We start from the raw sequence: 13,699 nt of genomic DNA on the forward strand, positions 1-13,699 counted from the left end.
CACTGACCTTTTCTGACAATTAGCTGACCCCGCAACCCTGCAACCTTTATTTTCCGTAGTTGGCAGCCCTGACCTGCCCGCCGGTACACACTCGCGGCGCTGTGTTTTGATGCGGTCTATGGGTTATTTGTTGCTCTTCTTCATGAATGTCCCTGTTTTAAATTGTTTTTGATCGTCTTGGCGGTCTTTACCATATTTGAGACGAAAAATAATTGAATCGTAACATCGTTATCATGTCTGTCCCAGCGCCTAATCCAGAAGACTGTCCGGTACGAAATGACACCGAGGCCCCTCTCTCTCTCTCACTTTGTGTTATGTTTTTAGCTCAACTCACATTTATCCGAGTGAAGCTCTTGCTGTTATACTCGCAAATGCTGTACTGCTTTCATTCTATAGTAGCTTCATGCCCAATATGTCACGCCATTCTCTTACAACAATATTTGCTGAGTTCCCTCCTGTAATCCTAACCTCAACGTTTTAACTTCACATTATTGCTAATAGATAAATACTCATTGTCTCTTTCCTTAAAGCTCTTCTCCTATATTTTTCCCCCGAATATTGCAGAAATATATAAAATGTTTGTTATTGGTCAAGTACTGTCTTACAATGCTTACTTGTATGGTTGCAAGGAAAATGCGTTCACATTTGTTTCTCAACTTCGACTCATCACCACATGCACCCCTCTCTTCCTCTCAATGACCCAACGGATTACTTTTGTGGAAATTCCTCCACCATATTTTACTAAGGTTAGCACCAGAATTTCAGGAGGTCCATTTTGCCAAAGTATTTTTGCTTGCAGGCATTGCAATTCAAGATATTATGTCGCCTCCGAATTTTTACTGGCCAACCAGGGCTCTTTACAAACTCAACAAATTTGGTTGCTACTTCACCCCTGTACGGTCTTATTTTTGTTGGAACCCCAAGCGGCTTTCAAGGTAAAACAGATGCTTCCACCGTGTGGATTAAATATATCATGATGACAATAATTTTTCTCCCCTTGCATGAATTACTTAATTTTATTCTTGTATTGCAGTCTTACAGTCAAACATAATTGGTGGAATTCAGGTTCCAAAGGGTGAAGTATCTGAATTTCCGCGCCGAGAAATTCAGCTGGGCTGCACTCCTTCACATTTGAGTATTAGTTGTGATCAAACACAATTAGCTGTGGCATTTGTCAAAGATGAATGTCCATCAGCCATCATTTACAATGTGTCCTCTTTCTGTAGCAGGGTAATTGCTTTTTTAAAACTACATTATTGTTTTTGTCTTTTTTCATATTTTATTTTTTTTAATTATTCTGGTTGTGTTTGATCTCTAGAATGTTACTATTACAACAAGCATACGCCTTGCCTCCTCTCCAGGAAGCAAAGTTTTAGATCTTCATTTCAATCCGGGACTTCCCAACTTTCTTGCTGCTTGTACATCTGATGGGGGAGTTGGCGTATATGAACTAAAAGGGGGGTCTTTTGATGTAAGCACCTTACCTGCTGCTGTTCATGCTACGTAAGTAATTCTATGCTCCTTTACTATTTTTTCTTTGTGTCCTTGAATGAAACTTCTAGAAATACCTTTTCTGAAACTTTATAGCTGTTTGTGCTGGAGCCCTAAAGGGAAGCAACTAGTTATAGGGGATAGTAAAGGTTACATATCACAGTACAAGCCAGACTTGAAGATTGTCAAACAATATCCACCTCCTCAAGATAAACCTGCTTCTTCTATTGTAAACTTACTGTGGATATCAAATTATCAATTTGCTGGAGTGTATGCAGATACAGCTAATCCTTCAGAGAGACCTGGTTAGTGGTTTAATGTTTTAAGTGTTGTTGTTATTATTATTATTATTTCTATCATTATCATCATTATTATTGACTAACTATTAATTGTTAATAAACTATTATTGTTCTCAACAAAAAATTTCCTAATAGCTTTTTCTATGTTGCAGCTATTATGATAGTGAATGTCCCCAAAAATGGACCAACATCCTACGTTAATTTTGAAGATATTTGTTACAGTGCAGGGGAACTGAGATCTCCTCAGTTTTATATGGTTATTCAAGCTAAATGGTACTATTTTTTATTTCATTCCCTAATATGAAACTATATTTGCTTGCTTTGGAATTTCTTCAATATTTTTTAACTGTGGTATTTGTGTTGTAAGAAACTGCAAATAAATTGTAATCATTTTCAGGAATTTGATGATGGTTGCATCAGCAAACAGTATGGAGGTTGGGGTTTTAGCAATGGGACAGGACCAAGTGTCATGGGTGCAGTGGACACAGGAAGATGCAGCAAGAGCTGAGCTCCCTCTCACACCATTAAAGCAAGAGACATACCCGGTTGGTTTAGCTCTTGACACAAGCTCTACTCAACAACTGCGATGGGGTGAATTGGATTTTTTTCAGTTTGTGTAGCTTTTACAGTATCCAAAGAATTGTGTTCTTAAATTTTATTTTTTAATGTCTTTAGGCGAAGGCAGTCTTCATCCAATGCCAATGCTTCACATTTTGTCACATGATGGAGTCTTATGTATATTCCATGTGATCAACATTCTTCCTCAGGCTGTTTGTGTTTGTGAACCTCCAAGACCACTTCCTGACATGAGTGGACTTGACCAATTTGTGGTAGGACCACCATCCCAGCCATCACAACCTGTGCAGCAGACACAACAGCAACCACCACCACTGCAAGCTTCTCAGCCACAGCCTGCTGCACAAATATCTAGTCAACAGGCTAATTATTTCCAACCTACTCAACAAACAACTGCACCTCAGTCATCTGGATATTTTCAACCAGCTTCTGTGCAAACTAGCCAATCCTCCCATCAGGTAACCTGCTTTACTCATAGTTTCCTAGATACCTCTGCAGCTCTCATTACGTCAAACTAACTTTCATCTCTAATTTTAGGCAAATCCACTTGCTCAACTAGCATCATTTAGTAGCCAGTAAGTGATCAGTATTCCACTTGGAATTGTGAACAACATTTGTCCAGTATGTTTACATTTCAAGATGTCATTGGTTTACTTTAGCTTAATATTCTTAATATTTTAGGTTCCAACAGGTACCTCAAGCCAAAGCCGGTGGATATGGTGGAATGTCACTCGGTGGACTTGGAATGAATAGCTCTCAAACTCAATCAACATTTTCCTTGACAAGTTCTGCAGCAGCACCCAACCCTAGCTCTACCTCTAGCTTTTCTCAAGCACCTGCAACAGGTGCTGCAATAGGTAATATTAATAAATTACCTTTAAATTATCTTTGTGAACTTCAAAAGCTCTCTCTAAAAATATTATTTGTTACTCCAGCTCCAAAGACATCTTCAAGCTCCTTTATTTCAAGCTCATCCCAATCATCTCAACCATCAACACCAGTTCCATCTTATTCCACATCCCAACCAATTACTCCTCAACCAGCTGCTCTCCCTGAAGTCACACCGCGTCCTTCAATAGTTGTCCCTGTGCCAACAGTCCAAAATATTGCAACATCTACTGCACCCCGCCCTCAAGAAAGCAAACCCGCTGCAGGTATGTAACAACTTGAGTATGATTTCTTTCCAGGATTCATTTTGCTTTTTGCGCGACTATATTAAGGGTACCTTACAGCTGAAGTTCCTGAAGAGAAGACAGAAACGGTTGACCCAGCTATGTACGTTGAGCATATTCAAGAAGAAATAAGAGTGTTTGATAATGAACTGGGCAAGCTTAAAAGCCTAGTCAATCAGAGTTTACCTCCAATAGGCACAGATGAAGAGAAGAAAAAACTTTTGAGAATGTCAGAAGATTTAGATAGCTTCATCAAAGAACTAAGTAAAAGTGTTGATGATCTGAAACATGATAGCCATGATGTGAAGTCTATTGGAATGGAAGCTTCATTGTGGGTGGAAGATGCGAAGTCTCGCCTTCGACAATTTAATAAGCCTAGGTTGGTTGTGTATAGTATACTTGATTATTTTTTAGTTATTTTAAACAGACCCAAAATGAAAGTAACATCCTGATTTTTACTTTTTTATTGGTTTAGCTACTTACAGCTTGTTAAGTCCCAGGAGTTGGATCCTGTCAGTGCAAGAGCCTTGTTTAATATCAAGCAGAAATTTGACTATGTTGAAATTCAACTTGCTAATATAAACCAACAGCTAACTGCTGAATGGAGCAAGTTTCAGGAAGTTAGATCTCCAAGGTATTTAATGATATTTATTTGGAACCAATTTTGACTGCTTGCTACTTTAGTTATTTTAACTGTATAAATTTTTAAATATGTGCTCAATTTCAGAAACAGATTATATGTGCCCACTATGGATGAAATTTACCAAACAATGGTGAAACAGAAAAACATTATGCATAGGTTGAAAATAATCTTAGATGATGTTTCACAAAGAATAGCAGCTCGCAAAATTAAAAGTTCTAATCGACTTCATTTGATCAATGATTCTGCACTGTCTAAAAAAACAACTTCAAGACGTCTCCAGCTGAATGACAATGACACCAGTTTCAAATCGTAAGTTATCCATTTTTTTTTTTTTGTGCCATGTCATATACTGTATCTACCAAGTTTAATTGTGAAGTTAGCAGTTGTCTGTTTATTGATAATAATACATATCTCTGTGCAGAGATACTGATCTTTTTAGTTTGGCTGAAAATTTATTGGAGTCTCAACTCAAGAAACAGCAGTCAGATGACTCAGATTTAGAGTCCTTAGCATCTAGAGCATTGAATCTTAATATGAACAAACTACCACCTGCTTTGTGCTCTCAAAAGTCACTAAGCGCTAAAAAGGAAGATAAACTTCGCGAACTACTCCTTCAGATTCCAATGACACGTATAAAAGCAGACCGCACTCCTTCTGAAATGGGATCATTAGGGTAAGCAAGTTTTCTGCAATTGATTTTTTGCAATTGAATTCCTCTACAACTTTTGCTTTGATCTGTAAATTTTTTCTTTTCTTTTTCAGAAACAGGCCCTGTGTCAAATTTTCATCCTCAGTTTTGTCTTTATCTCCAAGAAAACCGATAGCAAAGACTGATAAATTGCCAACAAGCCCTGCTGCACCACCGGTAGCCTCAGCAGCAGCAGCAACAACTACAGGAGCAACAGCATCAACCAAAATAGCGTCATCATCGACTTTTGCTTCTTTCTCAAGCAACACTGTTGCACCACCTGCAACATCATTTTCAGCACCTGGAATTGGTCTGTTTTCTCAGGGTTCTAAGGCCACTACCTCTGTTGCAGTACCTAGTTCTGGGCCTCCCTCCAAACCATTCAGTGCCTTTAGCCCTACTCCCTCGAGCTTCAGTTCTGCTCCCCTCTTTGGCGCTCAGACCAAAGCCACTACTGCCACAAACGAGTCCAAGGGTGTGACCACTTCCTCTAGCACAAAATCAAGTACTACTACACCAGCTCAATCTTCCACCAGTGCAGCAGTCATAGGCTCAGGACAGCTATCATCTGGGTTTAAGTTTTCAGTTCCTGCCAGTGCCGCAGAAACTCAAAGCAAAGATGCTGCAAAGGACCTATCCAAGCCCTCATCCACTGTTGCAAGCAAACCAGTAATCTCATTTGGGCAAGCAGCAAGTGGTGCGTTTTCGTTTGGGGCCCCATCCACGCCCAAAGCAGCCGCTACGCCACCTGCTCCGGCTCCAGCACCTGCTCCAGCTTCTGCTCCAGCTCCTGCTCCTGCTCAAGCTCCAGCCCCAGCTCCTGCTCCCAAGAGTAGTGACTCTCTCTCTGCTCTCAGCGCCATGGTGAGCAACGCAGGCGCAGGGGTCACTCCACCCCCTAAAGTGTTGGCCGAAGTGAGGCCGACAGCTGCGTCAGCCTTCTCATTCAGCACTATGGCGAAGCCGATTGCTACCCTCTCATCTCAACCATCTTCCGTCCCGGGCTCACCCAGACCACCAGCGCCCAGCTCACCCGTGATCGTCATTGGCGGCTCTTCGTCACCCAAACCAGGATTGCTGCCCACACCGAGCGTCACTTCGCTGCAGAGCCTGCTCGGCAGCTCCGTGACCATTACCCCGGTCGCCGCCGGCAGCACTGCCCCAGCTCCTGCTGCGGCCCCCGAGCCCGCCGCCACCCCCGCCAGCAGTGCCGCCCCAACAGCGGACAGCACCACGGCATCGACGACCTCCTTCTTCGGCGGCATGGGCATCGGAGGGGCGCCGGTGGCCACCAACAAGCCTGCCTCGAGCATCTTTGGCGGCGCTGGCACCAGCTTCCAGGCTGGCAAGATTACATCTCTGTTCGGATCCCCGTCCGCCTCCAGCGCCTCAACCACTACTGGTGCCTCTCTGTTTGGATCGGCGTCGTCCCCGGCGACCTCCACCACGCCCCCAACCACGGCGGCGACGTTCGGGTTCGGGTCCTTGTCGACGTCGTTAACCTCTGCTGCCGCCTCCCCACCGGCGCCTCAGGCCACGAGCTCCCCCGTGACCAGTCCCCCTGCTCTGACGACCGCCACCTCCGCGCCCGCGGTTCCGGCGCCGGCGACCGCTGCCGCCGCCACTACCACCACGACGATCTCGTCAAGCACCCCAGCCGCACCAGCCTTCGGCGGCGCGCCCGTGTTCGGGCAGACCTCCCTCTTCGGCACGGCGGCGGCCACCACCTCCACTTCGACCCCGGCTGCCGTGACAGCCTCCGCCGCCGCAGCGACCACCACCACGGCCTCGCTGTTCGGGGGCGCGACTCCCGCGAGCTCCACGACGTCTCTCTTCGGAGGCGCCGCGGCCGCTGCGGCCGCCGCCGTGAGCTCGGCCGCGAGCGTCGCCGCTTCCTCCGTGTTCGGCGGCGCGGCCACCACCACCACCTCCCTCTTTGGAGGCGCCCCCGCGGTCAGCAGCTCGGCGACCTCGCTGTTCGGCGGGGCGGCCACCACCACGGCCTCGCTCTTTGGGGGCGCCCCGGCCGTCAGCTCCGCTGCCAGCGGCACGGCGGCCAGCACGGGGTCCGGCTTCTCCTTCGCCCTGCCCTCCATCTCGGCCACCACGACGGCCGCATCCACTGCGGCCACGTCGACCACCCCGAAGCCCTTCAGCTTCGCCATGTCTGGGGCCACCACGGCGGCCGGCTCCTTGTTCGGCGGCGGCGCGGCGGCGGGCGGCTCGGTGTTCGGCCAGGCTGCGACCACGGCCACGACCCAGGCCTCCTTCTTCGGGCAGCCCATATGCAGCCCCACGTCTACAGCCTCCTCCACGCCGGCAGCGGGCAGCTTATTCGGCGGCGGAGGCGCAACTGTGTCAAGCTCGGCCTTTGGCACCTCCAGCACTGCCACCCAGCCTCTCTTCGGCCAAAGTGCAACACCTTCTGCCTTCGGGGCCAAACCCAGTTTTGGTCAGTCTGGAGGCTCATTGTTTGGCCAGAGCGGGTACGTGTTCAAGTTTTTTTTTTTTTTTTTCCTTTCTCAAACATGATCTGAAATTGAAATTAAATGTGAGAATATATGTTTTTCACCCTTCACTTAATTTTGCAGCACTTCAGCATTTGGCTCATCATCAGGATCCGTCTTTGGTGGCGGTTCTTCTACTGGGGGCAGCATATTTGGGGGTGGTACTGCTGCTTCACCACCCAGTGGTAATTTGTTTGGACAAGCCGGTAAATTTTCATATCTACCGAATCTTGTATGCATGCTATTTGGCACACCTTTAAGACGAATGCTCTAACTAGTACGTCTATCTGCTTCCAGCTGCCAGCTCAGGAGGCTTGTTTGGCCAGGCAGCCGCCTCCCCCAGCAGTGGTGCATTCTCTGGTGGTGCGGGTGGAACAGTAGAGCAGACTGGATTTGGATCCCCTTCTTTCCAGAGTCGGCCAACTGGTACAGTTTGACTTTTTAATCAAATCAAGTCTTTTTACTTGTTTCTTGCAGTTAAAATGGAACTCTTGTGAACTAATACAATGATTTTGAACAGCAGGAGGATTTGGCTCATTTAGCTCACCTTCAACAGGTGGTTTTGGGTCTGCTCCTGCCTTTGGCTCTCCTCCAGCATTTGGATCGGCACCATCATTTGGTGGAGCACCAGCATTTGGCAGTCCTACCAGAGTCTTTGGTGGCCCTACTCCAGCTCCAGGTACTTCATAATTTCTTCTGTAAAGTTGTCACTCCAATCGTACATCAATATAAAATGCTTTTGATCATTTTGTTTCCGTAGGATTTGGATCAGCATCTCCCACTCAATCAAGTTCAACTTTTGAAGCCCTAGCCACTCAGGATTCTGGTCCAACTTTTGGTAACTTAGCTCAAGCTCCGACTGCCCAACCCACTAACCTGTTTGGTAGCCCTACGCCATCAGCTTCATTTAGTAACACAGGCTCATCCTTTGGGTAAGCTATCTTTTTTTTGTGTGCTTACTGCTGTGCTGCTTTAACAAGTTCAAATTCCTTATGTCTTTTCTGTTTTATTTGCAGAGGAAGCTCTTTCTCAAGTTGGCGATAGACTTAAAGATAAGGTTTAGTCATAATTATTTATAAATTTTACAAAGCCCTGTGTATGAAATTAGTTAGGGTAAAGTAATTTACTGCCATGTCTAGAATCATTACTTAATTAATAAACTGATGTTACAAATTTTACCTCGAACCGTTTCTCATTTTTGCGTCCTATTTTTAATGTGTACAATCTATGTGGTGGTGGCCTTCAGCGCTGCTCCGGTTAGCCGCGGCGGTCGCCGACCACCCGCCCGGCTCCGAAGTGCCCTCCGTGTCGATGTTTTAGTTCTGCCCTCCTCGGAGCCCCCGCCCCGGAACGGAAGGGGGGAAGACCAAGTGGGGGGTGGGGGGCAGGGGGTGCAAGCTTTGCCATAGCGATGCCGCACACTCGGAGAGAGAGAAAAGCAGCGGGGCTTGGCCTAACCCGAGGGGCAGCGACTGCCCACACCTGGCTGCATTTGTAACGAAGCCCCGCTGCCGTGCCCGCCGTGCCCCGAGTGCCGCCCGGGTCAGTACCGCTCGCCACCGCCCGGCCCGACGACGGTGTGGACACGACGCCCCCGCCCCGCGTGCCTCCGCTTCCCATACCCCGATTTCGCAAGACCTCATCAGTCGGCTTGGCCCGACCGTGTGTCGACAACCTTCGTACCCCCGTGCCCGTAGTAGCCACCCCTCCGAGCACCACGTGACCACCATGAACGCGTACACGCGCGAGGAAGTGGCCAAACACAACCGCATGGGCGACATCTGGTTCATCATCCACAAGTACGTGTACAACGTGACGGAGTTCATCTACGAGGTGAGGAAGGGGACGCCATAGTGACGCGTTGACGGGGAAGCTCCGGCAGGGTGTTTGTCGTCATCCACTATACACGGTTGTTCTCGCGGGCTTATTGCAGCATCCCGGCGGCCAGGAGGCGCACCTGCGCGTCGCGGGCAAAGACGCGTCCGAATGCTTCGACGAGGTCGGCCACTCGGACGAGGCGGAGATCCTCATGAAGAGGTTCCGGATCGGCGTCGTCAAGGAAGGCGGCTCTCCTCCCAGCCAGGTACGAAGGTTTCCTTCCAATCTCGCGCGGGGGAAGTCCTCGCCATCTCTCGGTTCGGTTACTTCCCCCCTCCTCCTGGTCCTTAATTGGCCCTCGAGATTTTCCGCTCTCTTACGGGCGGCTGGCGCCCAACCCCGACAACGCGCTGCAGCCGACGATTCCACTTTGGACTCTGTTTGCGATTGTTCTCGAAGCGGGGCAAAAAGACGTCGCGGCGGCGGGACAAGCAGTAGAGTGTCGACTGCACACGCGCCTGCGTCATCCTGCACGTCGTAGAGAACAAAACAGGTGGGGCTCGCCGACCAGGCCGGCGGGCCGGCGCCGCCGCCGAGGCTCGAGTCGCCGCGCGATGGGTGTGATTGAAAAACGGATAGCTCGTCTTGGCCGCCGGGGCGGTTGCCTACCTCCCGTCCTGTGACATCACACTTGACCCACACGTGGCTGCGGCATGGGGGCGTGCGGTGCGGCGGAGGGGACGCGAGCACCGAGCACCGCGCTTCTCTCCTCAGCGCCATGACCACTGTTGGGCCCTCGCATCCCCACCCCACTCCCCTCACGAGTACTTTCGAGTCCTTTGCCCTCAAACGTCGTCACAGTGCGCCTCTCTCTCTCTCTCTCTCTCTTGCACCCGCGTCGTCTCTCCCGACCCGTCTCCTTTCACGACGACGACGTCTCTCCCACTACCCGTTGTTTCCCTCTCTCTCTCTCCCCCACCATTTGACATGACTTGCAAAGTTGGGCCGACACTTTAGTGTTGGCCGCGCTGTCCCTGCCTGTCCCAGTACCCTCGACAGTCCCGGGCTCGATCTGCCGCAGCCACTTGTACTTGCGCGCCGTGTCCCCCAGCAGTCCCTCGCGTGGCCACGTAGAGCAGAGTCCGGCGGTTCCGCTGTTGGTGTGCGTGCGTGTGTGTGTTGTGTGTGGTAGTGCGTCTCGCTCCTGCTTCCCAAGTGGTTTTGTGTGCGTCCGTCGCAACAAACATCATGGCAACCAAGTTGTATTCCATGGCCGAGGTGGCCCAGCACAACGACAACAAGAAGTCGTGGATCGTTGTCCACAACGGAGTGTACGATGTGACCGAGTTCCTCAACGAAGTGAGTTTTCCCCTGGGTTGTTCCCTGTGTCTTGGGCCGTAGAGGGCGCCCCGTAACCTCACCTCTGGATGGGACTGAGAGCTGACGTAGGCACCTTTCTCCATGACTCGCCGAGCGCACTGCTAGGTCGATAAGCAATGGGAAAACAGAAAATGCGTAGATTTTGAATGTCATACTGAGAACGTATTTTGTTTGCTCTTTTATGACGAGATCTGGAAAGCCTATTGTGTAATCGCCAGCCACATCACCCCCACCCACTCACTTCCTTAGCAGAGGCTACTTGAAACATTTGTGAAAATCTTCGTAGGAAATTTTGTCAGCTAAAGTGTTGTAATATTGAAACAGGAATAAATTCTGAAACTGTTCATCTATTTATATTGGGACCTTTATTTGCTCTGGTAAAGTAGTCTATTCAGTGCAATTACAAATCCAGCGTAGGTCAGCAACAGGACCAACTTTAACTTGTTATATTACAAAATTTTGCTAAATCTACATTCAGTTTTAATTTTTCTGGAAGTTTATAGTAATAATGCATTTTACTCAAATATTTCACACTCTTAAAATATCAGTCGATGTATATTTCTATTACTTGTTGCTCATCTACTCCAGATTTGCTGTTAATTTTTACATGTGAAGCGTCTAAACCAAGAAATCAGTATTTAATTAGAATTTCAACCTGAAATTAGTGCTGTTCTATTTAATTGGTTTTTAATAGTCTGCTTTTGCATTCGTTTCAGCATCCTGGTGGCGAAGAAGTCCTTCTTGAGCAGGCAGGCAAAGATGCTACAGAGCCATTCGAAGATGTTGGCCACTCCTCTGACGCACGAGAGCTTATGGCAAAGTACAAAGTTGGAGAGCTTATTGAGGTGAGTTTGATTGAAAATCAATCATTTAATGCATTATCAGTATTTTTATTTTCTTATATTTAACTCACTAAATACAAAACATTTTTTGTTGTAGTCTGAGAGGAAAAAGATCAAGGAGCCTGCTGCCAAAGACTGGAGTGCGGACAACAATTCTGAAGACTCAAGGTAGTTATCCTTCATTCTACAGACGTCACAAATACCTGAAAAAATCTTTTCATTGTGTATATTAATTTGGATTTATTTCTGTTGCAGCTCATGGAAGTCATGGTTGATCCCTGTTACTTTGGGTATCTTGGCTACAATTGTTTACCGATTCTTAACAGCCCAATGAAGAGTCTTATCACCAATAATTTAGCTTACTGAGACAAAGGGTCTGGTGCCATCAGCCTAATCTATCAGTTCAAAGAATACCGCAAACATGTCAACTCGACCAGCCTGTTTTGCTTCTAACATATTTGACCAACTCTTCCTGCCTTTGATATTGCTCCTTGAGGAGCTGTGATAGTAATATACGTTCTTTCATATTTGTTTACTTGTGAGTATGTATAGATGTGGTTGGTTGTGAACTTTGCTATTGTCATGTTGGTCGGTTCTGTCTGTGGTAATGAAACTGGCCATTTTCCAAGAACCAAGATGATACCGTGTGTGACTTCTAATGTACCTGCTAGGGGAATTACTCCAAAAAGAATAAATTTCCATACTGCATTTTTTCCCAATTCTCTACGGAAAAGTTTAGGACTCAAATAGGTACTTGCAAGTGTTCTATTATCTGCTCATTCAAGTCAAGAGAAGACAGACATTCCACATTTGCTTACCTCAGCAATTAAGAAGTTTAGCAGAACAATTTTTCCTCTCTTAAAATATTCTGTATATTGAAGTTGTCCTGTATATAGTAGAAGTGCATCATGAAGCAGCAAAGTTGCCTTGATCATTTTCAATATTGACTTAAAGAGAATTAATGTACCTGGTTGTCTGACCATTTACTTTTAGTCCTCATTTATTTGATGAGGATGATTTTTTTGTCATTGTCATTCATGGAGTAGGAGGCTACATTTTTACATCTGTTTTAAATGTTTTTGTTTTATTTTAAATGAAATATGTTCAAAGTTGCTATGATTCATTTTCTTCATCCTGCAATATGTGTAATGTTAAAAATAAATTGTGTATTACATGTTATAACTTTGTTCTACTTTGTTTCTACTCCTTTACTACTTACTGTTTTTCAGTTTCTGAATTTTGGTAGCCTTTTCGAGGGATTCAGGAGTATAAACCGCACATGGCTCTGACCATCTGTGTGTTACAAGTATGCAGTTCATTATGAACGCTAAACATGCCAATGACACATTAGCTACGGATTCACGTGCTCGACTACCGCAAGGACCACTGCCCCTAGCTCTGTCAGTTTTGTTTTTTCCATGGGAGTGCCGTCATTGTCTTGGAGCAGGGAGAGGAGAGGGGTCGACAACAGCGTGTAATTGGTTGGGCCTTGTTCGCGTGATTGTGACCCGAGGTTGCCTCCCCCATGTCTTTGAGGGTTAACGGGTGGTGGGGGACGAAGACGAGATCGACATTTCACCGGTGAAAAGTGAAAGAGACGTATTGGACCTAGGCCTTTTTCACTTTTCACCCGTGATTTTTCGAACGTGGCCCTCAAGTTGCCTCTAAGCCGAGCAGTCAGACGGCCCCTCTCGATTCGGGTTGCCTCCGAAGCTCTTTCGAAGCCTGATAACGTCAGGCCACGCCGTCCCCGTTCGGACGAACGCCGCCGCGTCCGCGGTCAAGGTCGTCCGGGGAATGACTATACTCGCGACCGCCCGGTTGCGGTGGATCGGGGAGCGGCTCGGCATAATGCCGTCGGGTAAGTATAGAACACTCATCTCCACCGAGACGCCGCCGAGTGTCCCGACGAGAAACTTGGTCGTGCTGGAAGCTCGTGGGGGCAGTCACGCCGTGTCGTCGCGGCGCCAAGTGCCGGGGCCGGGGGTGCACTCGCGGTACTCGCGGCGAAGAGCGTCCCGCCTCGCCACGTCCCCCGCCACTCGCTCGATAAGATAACATCGAGCCTCGCCGCCTGCCGCGCGTCTGCCTGCGCCTCTCTGGCTGCTCTCCATCTCGCCCGCCTCATCTCTGAACGGCGGAACCGTCCGAGTCCGAGACACGGACGGAAAGTTGTCGAAGGGCAGCGCAGCAGCAGCGACAGCAAGCTTTCCAGTCGCTCGCTTCTGAAAAATCTCCTCCTCTACCCCGTGACGTGGAGTCGAGCGCGTGAGCGAGCCGACG

General features: G+C 47.8%; 2 protein-coding genes across 6 annotated transcripts; both read left to right on the forward strand.

The window, feature by feature from the left end:
• Positions 1 to 56: 56 nt before the first annotated feature.
• LOC113211615 (nuclear pore complex protein Nup214) lies at positions 57 to 8,554 on the forward strand. 4 transcript variants are annotated; one of them, XM_052270400.1, is made up of 21 exons: positions 57 to 269; positions 800 to 935; positions 1,034 to 1,230; positions 1,319 to 1,503; positions 1,588 to 1,796; positions 1,943 to 2,063; positions 2,188 to 2,381; positions 2,466 to 2,824; positions 2,904 to 2,941; positions 3,048 to 3,223; positions 3,302 to 3,520; positions 3,599 to 3,917; positions 4,014 to 4,172; positions 4,266 to 4,490; positions 4,603 to 4,854; positions 4,944 to 7,355; positions 7,461 to 7,561; positions 7,674 to 7,802; positions 7,900 to 8,055; positions 8,137 to 8,308; positions 8,393 to 8,554. In XM_052270400.1, exons 1-21 carry the CDS (start codon positions 234 to 236, stop codon positions 8,418 to 8,420), a joined length of 5,823 nt encoding a protein of 1,940 aa, XP_052126360.1. In that variant the 5' UTR covers positions 57 to 233; the 3' UTR covers positions 8,421 to 8,554. The 4 variants fall into 4 exon arrangements, with proteins under 4 accessions (XP_052126360.1, XP_026285827.1, XP_026285828.1 ...); XM_026430042.2 differs by having other exon boundaries at positions 58 to 269; positions 7,461 to 7,582; positions 7,897 to 8,055; XM_026430043.2 differs by having other exon boundaries at positions 58 to 269; positions 7,461 to 7,582.
• A 503-nt stretch (positions 8,555 to 9,057) lies between these two features.
• Positions 9,058 to 12,598, forward strand: LOC113211620 (cytochrome b5). 2 transcript variants are annotated; one of them, XM_026430054.2, is made up of 5 exons: positions 9,058 to 9,209; positions 9,310 to 9,459; positions 11,291 to 11,419; positions 11,514 to 11,584; positions 11,672 to 12,598. In XM_026430054.2, exons 1-5 carry the CDS (start codon positions 9,105 to 9,107, stop codon positions 11,748 to 11,750), a joined length of 534 nt encoding a protein of 177 aa, XP_026285839.1. In that variant the 5' UTR covers positions 9,058 to 9,104; the 3' UTR covers positions 11,751 to 12,598. The 2 variants fall into 2 exon arrangements, with proteins under 2 accessions (XP_026285839.1, XP_026285840.1); XM_026430055.2 differs by lacking the exons at positions 9,058 to 9,209; positions 9,310 to 9,459 and adding an exon at positions 10,204 to 10,553.
• The last annotated feature ends 1,101 nt before the right edge of the window (positions 12,599 to 13,699 follow it).

The sequence above is a fragment of the Frankliniella occidentalis genome, unplaced genomic scaffold, assembly GCF_000697945.3.
Source record: "Frankliniella occidentalis isolate FOCC.00 unplaced genomic scaffold, Focc_3.1 Scaffold123, whole genome shotgun sequence".
Classification (NCBI taxonomy): domain Eukaryota; kingdom Metazoa; phylum Arthropoda; class Insecta; order Thysanoptera; family Thripidae; genus Frankliniella; species Frankliniella occidentalis.